The sequence below is a fragment of the Falco peregrinus genome, chromosome 3, assembly GCF_023634155.1.
Source record: "Falco peregrinus isolate bFalPer1 chromosome 3, bFalPer1.pri, whole genome shotgun sequence".
In the NCBI taxonomy this organism is placed as follows: Eukaryota; Metazoa; Chordata; class Aves; order Falconiformes; family Falconidae; genus Falco; species Falco peregrinus.
This window is the reverse complement of record NC_073723.1, coordinates 92,292,473-92,305,001: the sequence shown is the minus strand read 5'-3', so window position 1 is coordinate 92,305,001 and position 12,529 is coordinate 92,292,473. Positions and strand designations below refer to the sequence as shown.

At 40.5% G+C, this 12,529-nt stretch overlaps 1 protein-coding gene across 2 annotated transcripts in view; it reads right to left on the bottom strand.

Annotated features, from left to right (window-relative positions):
- GMDS (GDP-mannose 4,6-dehydratase) overlaps positions 1–12,529 on the bottom strand; it is a 426,996-nt gene that overhangs the window by 66,407 nt on the left and 348,060 nt on the right. For both annotated transcript variants that reach the window (XM_055799448.1, XM_055799450.1), the window contains one exon: positions 5,250–5,346. In XM_055799448.1, coding sequence (XP_055655423.1) covers positions 5,250–5,346 — 97 coding nt within the window. The remainder of the gene's footprint in view (positions 1–5,249; positions 5,347–12,529) is intronic.

Below are 12,529 nucleotides of genomic sequence, written 5' to 3'. Positions count from 1 at the left end.
GTGATGCTATTTTTTTTAAACCCTTTTCACATGCTTGTTGAGAAACATTTAAAATGTGTTAAGTGCTCAGTGCCTTGTAGATGCTATACAGAGACAAGTTACTACTAATCATTATTTTACTTGGCTGAATTTGACACGTGTGTTTTCAGAGATACCTCTGAAATGCCTGATATGTGAAGCCTTAACTAAAACTAACAAACAAACAAAAGCCTTCTGCGGGTTTTATTAGCAGGAGGGACAAATAAAAGGAAGAGGGTGGCAAAGCAACACAGAGATAATGTTGAGTTTGAAGTAAGGAAAGATATAAACATTTTGGCTCACACAGCAGCAAAGTCAGCTTAGAGGAGAATTAAGGACAACAGGGATAATCATTTACCAAAGCAGTTGTTTTCAGATGTTGACATACGTTTTCAGAACAAGAAGGAAAAAAAAAACCCCACATAAGACTGTCAGAATTATGACAACTTGCAACTTCTTTACCTGGCTGCTAGTGAGGAAAATAGACAGGAAAATCATCTGAACATTATTCTTCCTTGAATGCTCCCATTTCATTTTCATGAGTATTAATACAGGCCACACATTGACATTGATGAGCACAAAGATCCTTGAGGAAGGGAAACATGTGTTTCCTCGTGCAGGCATCTGAGTAGTTTACAGTCACAGGCGACTCTGAACTTATGAGTAGGAAATTAAGCTTGTATGAAAACTAAAGTGGAAGTGTGGGGCATTTAGGATTTTGTGATCATGGTTTCATTAGACTCTAAATGCTCTTTAGGGCAGGAACACTTAGAGGAGTTCAGAAATGTTTTTGACTGTAAGAAAGCTGACTTTGGGAGAATGTGATATGCCCCAAGGAATTTTTACTGGAATCCTATGAAACATGGGAAACATAGAGCTGAATTTTTAAAAAAAACATCTGAAGAGACTGAAATTTAAAGCCGTCCTGCTTAATTCCAAGGAGGAAAAAGGGCAACTGAGGCCAAATGCAGTTCAGTAAAGATGTAAAGTTTAATGTAAGCAACACTTAGAAGACTTAGGGTATTTCTTATGTATATATGTATCTGCAGATACTGAGATACAACAAACAATCCTTTGAAAAGTAAACAACCCGGTAAGGAGGAATACAGAACTTAGGCATTAGAAAAAGCAGTTTAAAGAAATAATCCCAGGGGGACAAAGTATCTTTTGACACTACCATGATTTTTTTCTCCTAACCATTAAATGGCATTTCATTTATATCAGTGCTAGAAAGGACTGGGAGAAAAAAGCTTAATTGCTTAAGGCATGTAACAAAAGGAAGAAGTTAGCAAGTTAGCATGCCCTTTTTTTCTTTGAAGAAGAATAATAAGAGGCCAGATGACTGCTTAAATATTAGCATCACATTGTGACAGAGTTTCCAGGGCTTGCTTAAAGGAAGGAAATTTGCATTGATGTATGTACGTCCTCGGAGTTACAGCCATGCCAGCCCATAACAACTCTGATGCAAAAATACAACCTGCAGCTCCTATCCTATGCAAGCTGTAGGACAACTGCAGAAACAGGTGGGAGGGAAAGGGAAGAATTCCCTGTAACACATGCAGAGCATTAGATTCAGAGAGCAGACGACGTTTACATATGGTTGAAAGGTTTCTTTTTTTTTTTTTTTTTCCCTTTTAAAAGGTAACATAAACTCCTAACTGAGAGATATGTACATTTTAAGCTCTGTGATGACAGGACAGACCAGTGAGACCTGGAGTTAATCTTCGTTGTTGCAGGAAAGGGCAATGAAATGAAGCAAGCTCCTATGGAACTGTTAGCTTAATATCTGCCACGGAAAAATAATAGAGGCAATTTTACTCAAACACCTTAACGGGCATAATTTGATTAGAAGCAATTGTGCAATTCTTGGAGGGAAATTTCTGCATACAAATTAATATAATTGTCCTGCTGAAAGATAAGAAAATTAAAGAGAAGCCCTAATTCTCTAAGAATTACCCAACTTCAGGGGCTGAGAGACCTGATGCTTCCGACGTTCTTTGCTGCAGGGCTGCTTGTTTCCAAGTGTTGGAGGTGGTTCACTGAATTTCAGTTTTAACTTTTAAAAGAAATCTAAAATTAATTGTATTAATTTAATTATTTATATAAAATTAATTTAGTATTATTTTTGGAATATCAAATAGATTATTTAAATCCAAGTATAGACTAAGGTGCCTACCTATAATATGAACATTTGGATTGTAACAGAAGTAGAAAAGACTAGAGAGATCATTTCTGCAGAATCCACATTTTACAGGTGAGTAAACTGTAGTGGAAACTTAGCCTTACAAACCTAGGGCAGCAAATGCATGTAAAGTTTGATCTTACTAGCCATGTGCTAAAAAAGCCTGCAAAACACATGAAATCATCTTTCATAGTGTATCTAGTTCAGTATAAAAAGCAAACTTGTCATGAAGCCCTGTGAAAATTGCAGATTATAAGAAAGGCAAAAATAATCTTTTTTTTTCCTCCAATCTTTGCAGCAAGTTAGTCTCCAATTAAAAAAGGGTCAGAAAAGATACTGCTAGGAATCTGATACAAGCCAAAAGAAATTATACCGATAGGTTTGTAGTTGACACAAGCAGGGAAGGAGAGAGACAGTCATTAGAAGCATTAGCAGGAACAATTCCCAAGGCCAGTAAATATCAGGGGCCCCCAAAGCAGTCAAAAGTAGAGTGAAGAGATTTAGAGTCAAGGCATTCAAAGGGTCTACTTAGTTTGACCAGAAGACAGTCTCACATTTCAAGGTTTCTTCTTCAGTACAGCTAAGCTTTTCAATGGGAGGCCTTGACCCCAGGGATCACTAACTGAAGAAAACAAATGTGTTTTCAAATGACTGTATTGGCACTGTCAGAACTGACTGTACACAAGATTAAATGATATTTATTTTCACTTTCCAGAATATCATGTTAAATTTTAGAGAGAGAGAGAGACAGAAATGTTTCCAAATAAGACATGAGAATCTGAACATCGGATTTTCTGTGTCAGCTGGGATTCCACAGCAAAATTCCTGTTAACTGATCTGGCTAAGCCTCCTTCCAAAATGTCAACCTGAGGCTTTCTTGCCTTCAGCATGCTGTCTTGGTGAGGGTAGGTGGAAGGCAGCACATGCTGTCAGTCCATTTCAGTTCTCTCACTGCTTTTCCTTGCTTTCTTGCAATGGACTGGATTTTGGTCTGGTATTTTGAAATTGCACAGATGTGATTCCCTGACTGAAACAAACAGAGGTTTGCCTGCCTTTGATAAGGAACAGAAATAAAATCAGAATTAAAAAAACCCGAAAATGATTCTGGGTACCCATCCTGAGACGCTCAAAAAAAGGAAACTTTAATTGGAGGAAATGGATGCCACATCTCTTCATAGAGGAGTTTGCTCACAGTTCATCTGCATATTCCTTAAGACAAAGGTACTTCAAAATCCATTTTGTGCTTCTACCTTGATCATGCTTGAGCAGCTTCACAATCTTCTTGGGTTCCACAGGAACCAAGTAGGGGCTATGTTAAATGCAAGGCAAGACGGGGGCAGTGGAAGAGAGATATGGAGCCCAAGGGAAGGTGGCCTACAACAGACCAGATCATTTCAGATAAACATCAGATGTCTACTGAGTTTATATGGAATGCTATTTCAAGGCCATATTCCACTCAGTATTTGAATACATCCCTATACTTATGTATAGACCCACTAGCAATTGCATGAGCATTCCTGAGGAACCCGTGCTTATGCACTGTCCCAAAATGGACAAGCGCGTAGTGAGCTGAATTTAAAATCCAGGAATTGTGTTCCCAAAAGGAAACCAATAAGGAGAGAGGAGACCATGGGCACCACTATTTCAGCAGAAAATAGCTGAGCACATGAATAATACTGGAACTTGAAAAAATAGTGGAACTACAGCGAGGGCTTCAGAACAGCTACATACTACCCATGAATTTTGAGGAGTGAATATGTACTTAGTAAGAGGTATGACAAAGCAGGAAAGTGGGTCTCACAAAGCGCGGACTTGTTGGGTCAAGTGTCCTTTTCCTGTTTGGCAAGTCCTTTTGTCTCTGTGTCTTCCTTATCATCCTGACACCTTACCAAAGCACAGAATGACAGACAGCTCTTAATGACTTCCTAGCGTTTGATTCTGATACATGGGCCCAGCCCTTTTTTGCATAACATGAAAGTCTCTGTTCCCCTCTGAATTTCCACTTTGGAAGCCACATCCACTTCCACACGTGCAGGTCCCCACTCCCACCCTGCGACCTGTGTCAGGACAAACGTGCTCTCATCACAGCTTGCCTGAATCAGGCAGCTGAAGCCCGCACTCCTGAACTGCCGGACTGACAGCCGATGCTGCGTCAGCAGCCGGCAGGGCTGGTATCACCCTCCCCAGGAGGCAAGAACATCCTCTCCTGGGCACACCCACTGCCACATCGCACGATTGGGGCTATTGTTCCCTGTGTCCAGAAGCCGGGCTCTGTCCTGTACTATCTCTGTGCATTGCCACCATCCTGCGTCACTTGGAAATAGTGTTGGTTTTTTCTCCTCTCCTAAGCATGCTCATCAGGTGATTTGGGGGCAGGGGTTAGTGGCTTGGTCCTGCAGGCAGCGTGTGCTGGTTGAGCACCCCTGGCAGACTTCACCGAGGCATTCCTGGGAGGAAAGATGTGTTCTGCAAATGAGCATTTACCGAGTGAGACCCTGCAAAGCGCTTGAGAAAAGAAAGTGCACATGCGCTTCTAAAACAGGCATTTTGTGGTACCTACAGTCACAAAGCTCTAAGCTGAATGGGACATTCACTGGATGGAGTTGAAACATTGACATGAAGACACAGAAACAGGTACTTTAAAAATCAAGCCTATTAGCCCCCACCTTCCTCCGCTTTCCCTTCTTGTAGCTGGAGGAGAGACGGCCACATACCCATTTGAGAACAGAAGGAACAAGTCGTTTTGCACATTGTTTTGTTTCCCATCAGATGACGTTTCACCCCCAAAAGCGTCCCCTCTCCCCTTCGGAGAGGGTGACCGAAGCAGAGCAGCATCCCTGTGACGGGGCAAGCCTGCCCCTCCTGGGCAGCGCTGCCTGCCTGCTTGTCCCCAGGTAGCTGGCTGACAAGTAGGCTAATTTAGAGCTCTAAAAGCTGGCAGCAGGAGCACAATTAAGCCGTTTTCACAGACTGCTGGCCAAATGCAGCGATTTATTGGCTGAGTGATTGGATTATTCATTTGCAAAACTAAAAGAAGGCATTTTCTTACCACTTCAGTTGGCCTGTAGTACTTGTGATTGACTGTCACATGGATATGGCCAGTCTCTTTGCATCGTCCTACTTCATTTTCATTCTTCCCTTCCCACCTGTAAAGAAGATAAACATTTAATCAACCCATAATTACTTTAGTGCTCTGATCTTACCAACATTTGGCCTGCTTTCATTTACTTGAGGCTGGTGTCAATTCTCCCTGCAGGACAGTATAAACTCATTAGCTATAGGAACAAAGGCCGAGTTTAGACTTGAATGCAGCAACAATGGCTTTTGAAGTCTCTTTGTTTTGGTTTTTGATTCAGTGGAAGGACTGAAATAGAGGACTTCCAAATTAAACACATAATGCTACGGGTAAATAAAACGTCCTGATTTGAGAATGTCTCATGTATCTGCAAATAAATATGACAGTGAGGTTTTTCATTTGTGGATTGGTTCAAAGTTGTTTTCTTAAAATATTTTTAATTCTTGTATTTTGGCCAGTACTTTCAGGAACTCTTTAATCTGTTAATTTTAGGGATGTGAAGCTCTGTTTGAATAGCATTAAGCTGCATAATTTAATTTGTGCTTAACTAGGAAAACCAAAACAAAAACAGGTCTTGAGTTTTCAGTCCTAGCTCGACATGGCACTTCACATACATGTTCTGTAAACAGTACTTACTACCTGTGAGCTGAATGCCAGCTACTTTGTCCAAATCAGTTTCATATGTGTTGAGCAGCCAGCACTTTGCTGTAATTTATGTGATCTGGGTGCGCCGCGAACTTTTTCATTAGCAACTGTCCTGTCCTAAAATTTTGGGAGCAACAGCAGAGGAACGGTTTGGTGGGTGACTAGCTCTGCCTTTGAAGATGCCAGCCTTCAGCCTGGAAGCCTGAGGACAATGCTCCCTCTCAAAACAAATGCTTCAGATGGCACATGTAGGAATGTACATCGGTGCATCAAACCTAATCCACTGAACGTACAAAATCCAGAGTTATGATTGAAACTATATCCTCTTTTTGCCTCCAAGTATATATCATGAGGCTCCGAACCAGCTTGGCACAGAAGCGTAGTGATGAAATCCTTTACTTTTTTTGTGTTTAAGTAAAATCTATGCAATTTAAATCAGCAGTGTGATTTAGACTATTTAGCTTCAGTCACCAGCAATGAAAGAAAAGTGCCCCTTGCCTCCCACTTACTGATTGTACTGCCAGCTCTTGGGATTTTGTCACAGATTTGATTTCTCTTTGCTCCCCTGCCCCCCTGAAGCTCCTAGAAGAATTTAATTCTTTGACAATCTCAGCCTTCATTTTTGAGTTTCTAGCCCTGAGGGCTAAGGAGGGGAGTCTGAAAATGTGAACTCTATGTACCCATGAAGGTTAAAACACTGAAAGGCGAAAGGAAATACTGAATATGCATTATTACTAGTTTTCAAATCCCACGATTTTTTAAACACAACTCATGGGTTTTGGATGACCAGCAAAGCTGGTAGGTTGCTCGATACTGGGAACACTTCTTGTCGAAATAATTTCAAACAGATAATAGCTGAAGCGAAGTCAGCTGTTAACAGTTGTGCCATGATGCTACAGATGATTTATAATTTAAATTTTCTTTCCTTCTTTTTGCAGTTGCTCTGTTTGAAGCCTGAACTGCAAAGTTTTCATTCAGAAGCCAAAACTAACATTAGTCCCTCCCTTTAAAGGGCAGAGGGTAAAAATGTGCAGGACTCAAATGAGCTTAATAGAAAACTAACCGTCACCAGTAAAACAACAGGAAGCACTTAGATCAGGAGACGTCAGTTGTTGTTGGAGGTCACTGAGCAGAGAACCCCATTTAACACCCAACAGGCTCCAGAAGGCTCAGCCCAGCCAGCAAAGACTCACTTAATGTCGCTATCAAAGTTATATAACAATAGAAACAGCTTAAGAAGAAATCTCCACCCGTTTTGTTCAGCCCAGTAATGTGAAAAGTTCACAAGGGAAAAAAAAAAGTACTTCTCATTGTGAACAAAGTAGCATTTGATAGCTGCACTTCTAATTACTCCTGGCACCTTGGTGCTCACAGCTGGGGACACCATACTGCTGATAAAAGGGAATGCACAGCGGCCAGCCTGACACCAGGAGCAAGATGTCCATTTTGCCAACCGACTCCCCTCCCTTCTTCCTCTAACCACAGGGAAAGGAAAAACAAACCCCACAAAAATCCTCCTTCATTTATTGTCAAACTGCAGTCAGAATTTTTAACGGGAAAACATAGTGCCAGGCTATCCCGAAGCCCAAGCGTGGTGGAAGAGGCACAGGGAAGCCTCACGTTGCTGTGGTTTTCAGTAGCTCCCACCACAAGGGCTACCCAGATTTCTGCTCCTTAGGGTGGGTGCCCCAACCAGGCAAGAAAACAGTCTTGTGTAACTTGGGGGAAATGCGAAGGATCACTGGCTAAAGAAAGTTAGGCTAATCAGGCTGGGCTACATTTATAGAGGATGGGGTGAGGATCCCCCCATCCAGTGCCCAAGGCCCAGGGCCTCCAGGCAGGTGCCTGCTGGCCTAGTGTAGGCTTTTCACAAAACGCTGGTCCTACAGCCTGCAGGCAAGGAGCCTCTACAGCAAGCCCATTGCCTGTCCCACAGTGGGGAGCTTCTCTCTCACTGAAGCACAGGACAGGCTTGCTCTCATGGCTGACTGCCTCAGCCATACACCAGAATGCTCTGCACTCGGAGAAGGATGCACGCGACCACATGTCTGCTACTGACGAAGCGGGTTTGATGACTTCTGCATCTACATTTCCATGTCGAGCACCTCACTGTTGGAGATGGGTGCTTTGGGATTGCTTAGGATGATAGTCATTGTCAGCTCTGGTGGGTACCACTACTATCACTGACCTCAGAAATTCCCATATAAATAAGTTAATCACATTTCAAATGCATGTGCGAGTTTACTTGTTTACAAGGTTCTTCACCTCAAGACACTCTGGATTTACAGAGGAACAGACTGCATTTTATTTAAGGCTAATTCCATATCTGCAGTTCACTACTGTTACAATACTTATTAACAGCAGTAATGAATGCTCCTTTTCCTCTTCAAACTGGAGATTCCCATTATTTTTAATTTCCTATAACTATACAGGAAGACAGAAAGTTTCAAGCTATGAAAACATCCACAGGTACAGAGGATTTTCTGAGGATGAAGAGCTGGGGTACTGACCCAGTGGGGTGTGAGGTGGGCAGGGAAGGACACAGGGGAGCCAGGATAATCAAGGAGGGGTGGGAATAGCACTGCAATGGACCAAATGGTCCAAATGGTTGTAACTGAGAAGCAAACGAGGCAAAGTACATATATTTTTGAGGTGGTGAAGAAAACAACTGAAAATGAAATCTTTCACAAAAGCACAGATAAATTGAACAAGTATATGCATTTCATCTCCTTGCTTTATCTTTACACAGAAACAGAACTGACAGCATTTTAAAAAAACATTCAAAACCCCTCGTAGCTACTCAGTCTATTTACAGCAAAAAACCCTATCACATACAACTTTAATTCAAATATATGCCAATAGAAAGTATTTTCACATTTGAAAATGAACTATAAATTAATTAAGAACAAAATTTTAGGAAAATTTTGCTCTTCCTCCACAGCTAATACAAGATACCATTTGTGTAGACATCTCGGATTTGTGGTCCAATCGCTGCTGCACGCACAATTAAGCCAAAGCACTTCATTCTGTCCTGGCACTTTATAAACAGCAAAACTGACACCATGTAACAGACCACTAATGTCACTTGTAAGTAATCTTTTGTAGGGAAACTTGAAATATGGCTCTTTATATGTTCCTTTGCCACCCACCAACCTTGCCAGCAGCTCTGATACATCAAAGCAATCAAGGATATAGGGATTGCTTAACCACAATTTTGTGCTTAAATCTAAAGAACAAGTATGCTACCATAGTGGGATGTATTTAAACCTCTTTTTCAAATGCTCTGACAAATCAAGTCTTCAGCATTTGTTCACTAAAGGAAACAGTTCAAACAATGCTATTGTTATTATATTCACAGCATTATCAAGTTCAAGTTTCAAAAAACTAAATCATGACTCCCCACGTTATGAGACTTTAAAAAATAATAGGAAGCTAGGCTTCCGATTTTTTGGTTTCTTTTTTTCCCCCAGTTCATTGGAAAGCTTTTGAAGCCCTTATTTCTTTACTCCAAGTTGTGAAAGTTGGTATTGAGAAAAATGTGTTTCCTCAACAAATATTGTTTGTTGTGAAAATCAAAACATTTTGGAAAGAAAAGCTTTAATTTCAAGCAAGTTCCATTACTGTCAACCTGAAACAAAATTATATTAATAATATCTAAAAAAGATGCTTCGACATTTTCAGAGTTGGAAAAAAATGGTGTTTTTTTTCTTTCAGAATGGCTTTGAAAACTCTTGTAAAGTTATTCTTTCTTTAAAAGAAGGCTAGAAGAGAAATGAAACAGTCCAGCTGACCTGAAATCAGATATTTTTCCAAATTGCATTTGTGACAATTATTTTCATTTCATTTGGCAGAGGGGAAGAATGTGGAATTTCCCATGAAACATCATATTTAATTCTCACTCAGTCTTCCTATAGGAGAAACTCTCATACCTCTTATGATGTATGGAATCTGATAATTAAATTGTTAGTCTTCAAACCTTAATTTCAGTTCTGAAACAGCTATTAGGTCTGCCTACAGATAAAACATTGTATCAATAAGCAAGTAGTAAAAGTCTGCTCAGCTGGAATAGTTAATTCTCCAGCTGAAGTGGGTTAAACGTCCCCCTAAAACATATATTCTATGGTGAGAATGGGGTAAAAGTGGTGCAGTCCTAAGTGAGGAACCCTTGCTCATGTGGGTTCACCCATGCCAGCATTCTTCACTGACCTGGCTAGGTTCCTTTCAACTATCACTCTTCAGAATGCCTCTAATTTCTGTATGGGATTCTGTTCCCTTCCTTCTCATCTGAAAGATTCTGATTTCCCTGAGCTGTTAAATACAACACATAGCACTGGCCAGCCAGCAACTTCTGGTGGGCAAAAGCCAGACCTAGCAGCAACTGTTTTGATGATGACTCTTGGTGGCTTCTCTTCCACATCCCCATAGCACCATTACTAATGTTTTGTTGGCTTTCCACTCTAATAGCAATCCTTCAAATCTCATGTGTTTCTGTAACCCAACCTCTCATTTTAAGGTAAACAGAAAAAAACCCGCAAACCAGAAACCCCCTCCTCCCTCAGTTCAAGCTCAGTTCAACCTTCGTTGTCACTGAAGAGGCCACTGCTCCACTTCTGCTAGTAGTTCACCTTGTTAGACCTTACAGCTTATCTGCAAATGCCCCCTTTCTACGGTGATCTTTTATAAAACCAACTGGCATGTTAGTGAAGATAACATTTGCATGTAGTGCCAAATGACTAGAGTAAAATATTCATTTTTACTGAATTAATCCTGGTCCTGGAAGCAATGAATATTTCTGTAACAAATGTGCATGTATTTTTATATTAATAAATAAGACAATAAATCTTTCCACTGCTTGAACAGTTTTTTTTTCTTTTTCTTTTTTTCTTTTTTTCTTCTTTATTTTTTTCTTTCCACATCTGCAGACAGCAGTCTTTGCAGCAGTCTGTAAAGAACTCTGAGTGCTGTAGTGGTTTCAGGCTATCTTTGCAATCCTGTTCTAATTTAATAAGATTAATGACAGAAAATTAGTCAAGACAAGCGTTTGCCTGTTTCGTTTACCCTGCTGTAGTTCAAATTATAGGCGGGAAGTGTTTCCCCCAAGTACTACTTAATTAGTAATAAGTAGAAGGGAAAGTAAAAGAAAAAAAGTGTAATCCTTACAGGGGGAAAATATTTGTAGCTCTGAGGCTTTCCTGTTAGTACAAAGGACTGAATTTGAATGATTCAGAGGACTATATAAATATAATTCGAAATTTCTCCCTTGAAAAAGAAATGTTAGAAGAAAAAAAACCACACAAGGTAGATAAACCTCTGTGTACACTTTACAGTCAAGTTCAGAGAGAGAATCAGTCTTATTGCAGCTGTACATTTCATTAGTTACAAAAATGTAGTAAAGTTTCTCTCTCTGTCTTATTTTGGCGAGAAGACATAGTCCTGACAAGTGTTAATGACTGGCTGTGACAAAGTATTATGTTATCTTCTTGGAGAGACTTTTTAGGCTGTCCTGGATTTTCAGCTGTAAAATGTGAACTGTTAGGAAGACAAAAAAAATGAAAAAAATAATTTTTAGTTGGTTGATGGGGCAGCCGGTATTGGTTTTATTCCTGTTTTCTACTACAAAATCAAGATGTGACAGCTAAGACTTCATTACATTTGCAACTTTCCCTGCCAAAGCACAAAATAGGGATAGTTAAGAGCCCTGCAAATGTGCCCTGTGTTCTCAGATGCACTATGAGGTCTCCCTGCTGGTGCTTGCCACTAATCCCTCCTGGCCGTTTACTCCATCATTCCAAAATTTTGAAAGGTGCATTGTACAGCAATACTGTGAAGCTGTGCCATCATTTATGGCAGTGGAAAGGGCTGCTGGAAATTTCCCAGGTGAGTTTTTGAGATTGCAAAATTTTGTAATACCTGCAACGCTGCAATTAAAAAAACCCAACCAACCACCAAACAACTCAACCAAACTTTGAGGAAGGGAGATAGGAAGAAAGCAGCCATCCTCGCAGGAACTCATTTAGCAAATGTGCCGGTTCTTAAGTGCCTCATAAATTGTAAAGAAACAGATCAATGGGACTCACCAGTGGGGTCCCACAATACTAAAAGGGAGGATTTTGCTGCCAGGCTACTCCCTGAAGATATATCCAAAATGAAGAAGGTGGGAGTAAAAGCCCTTGGCGGTTTCAAAGAATGTGAGAGGTTACCAGCCAGCGTGCCAAGAAGTCAGTGAGGGCAAGGAGAGAGTGCGTGTGCTGCAAAACCATGGGCTGGGCTGACACCTAGAAAAATGACGGAAGTTCTAAACAGAACTTTCTAAATCCTGAGAAATATTTTACATCTAGTGCAATTTGAACGATGAACGATAGCTATGGGGATGAGTAGTGGGTCTGTTGTGACACTACCCCCACCCTGGGAGCAGGGGGAATAAACGGCTCATTTATCTGGCTAGGCTACATGTCAAATGATCGGAATTATATCACTGTCAAAATGATGAGCAACAAAATTATCATTAGCACCTAAAATGCCACCTCAGTCCCCATAGGTATAGCTATTTATATATCACTTGTAAATTACTTAAGGAATTAATAACTTATTCACAGTGAAGAAAAATT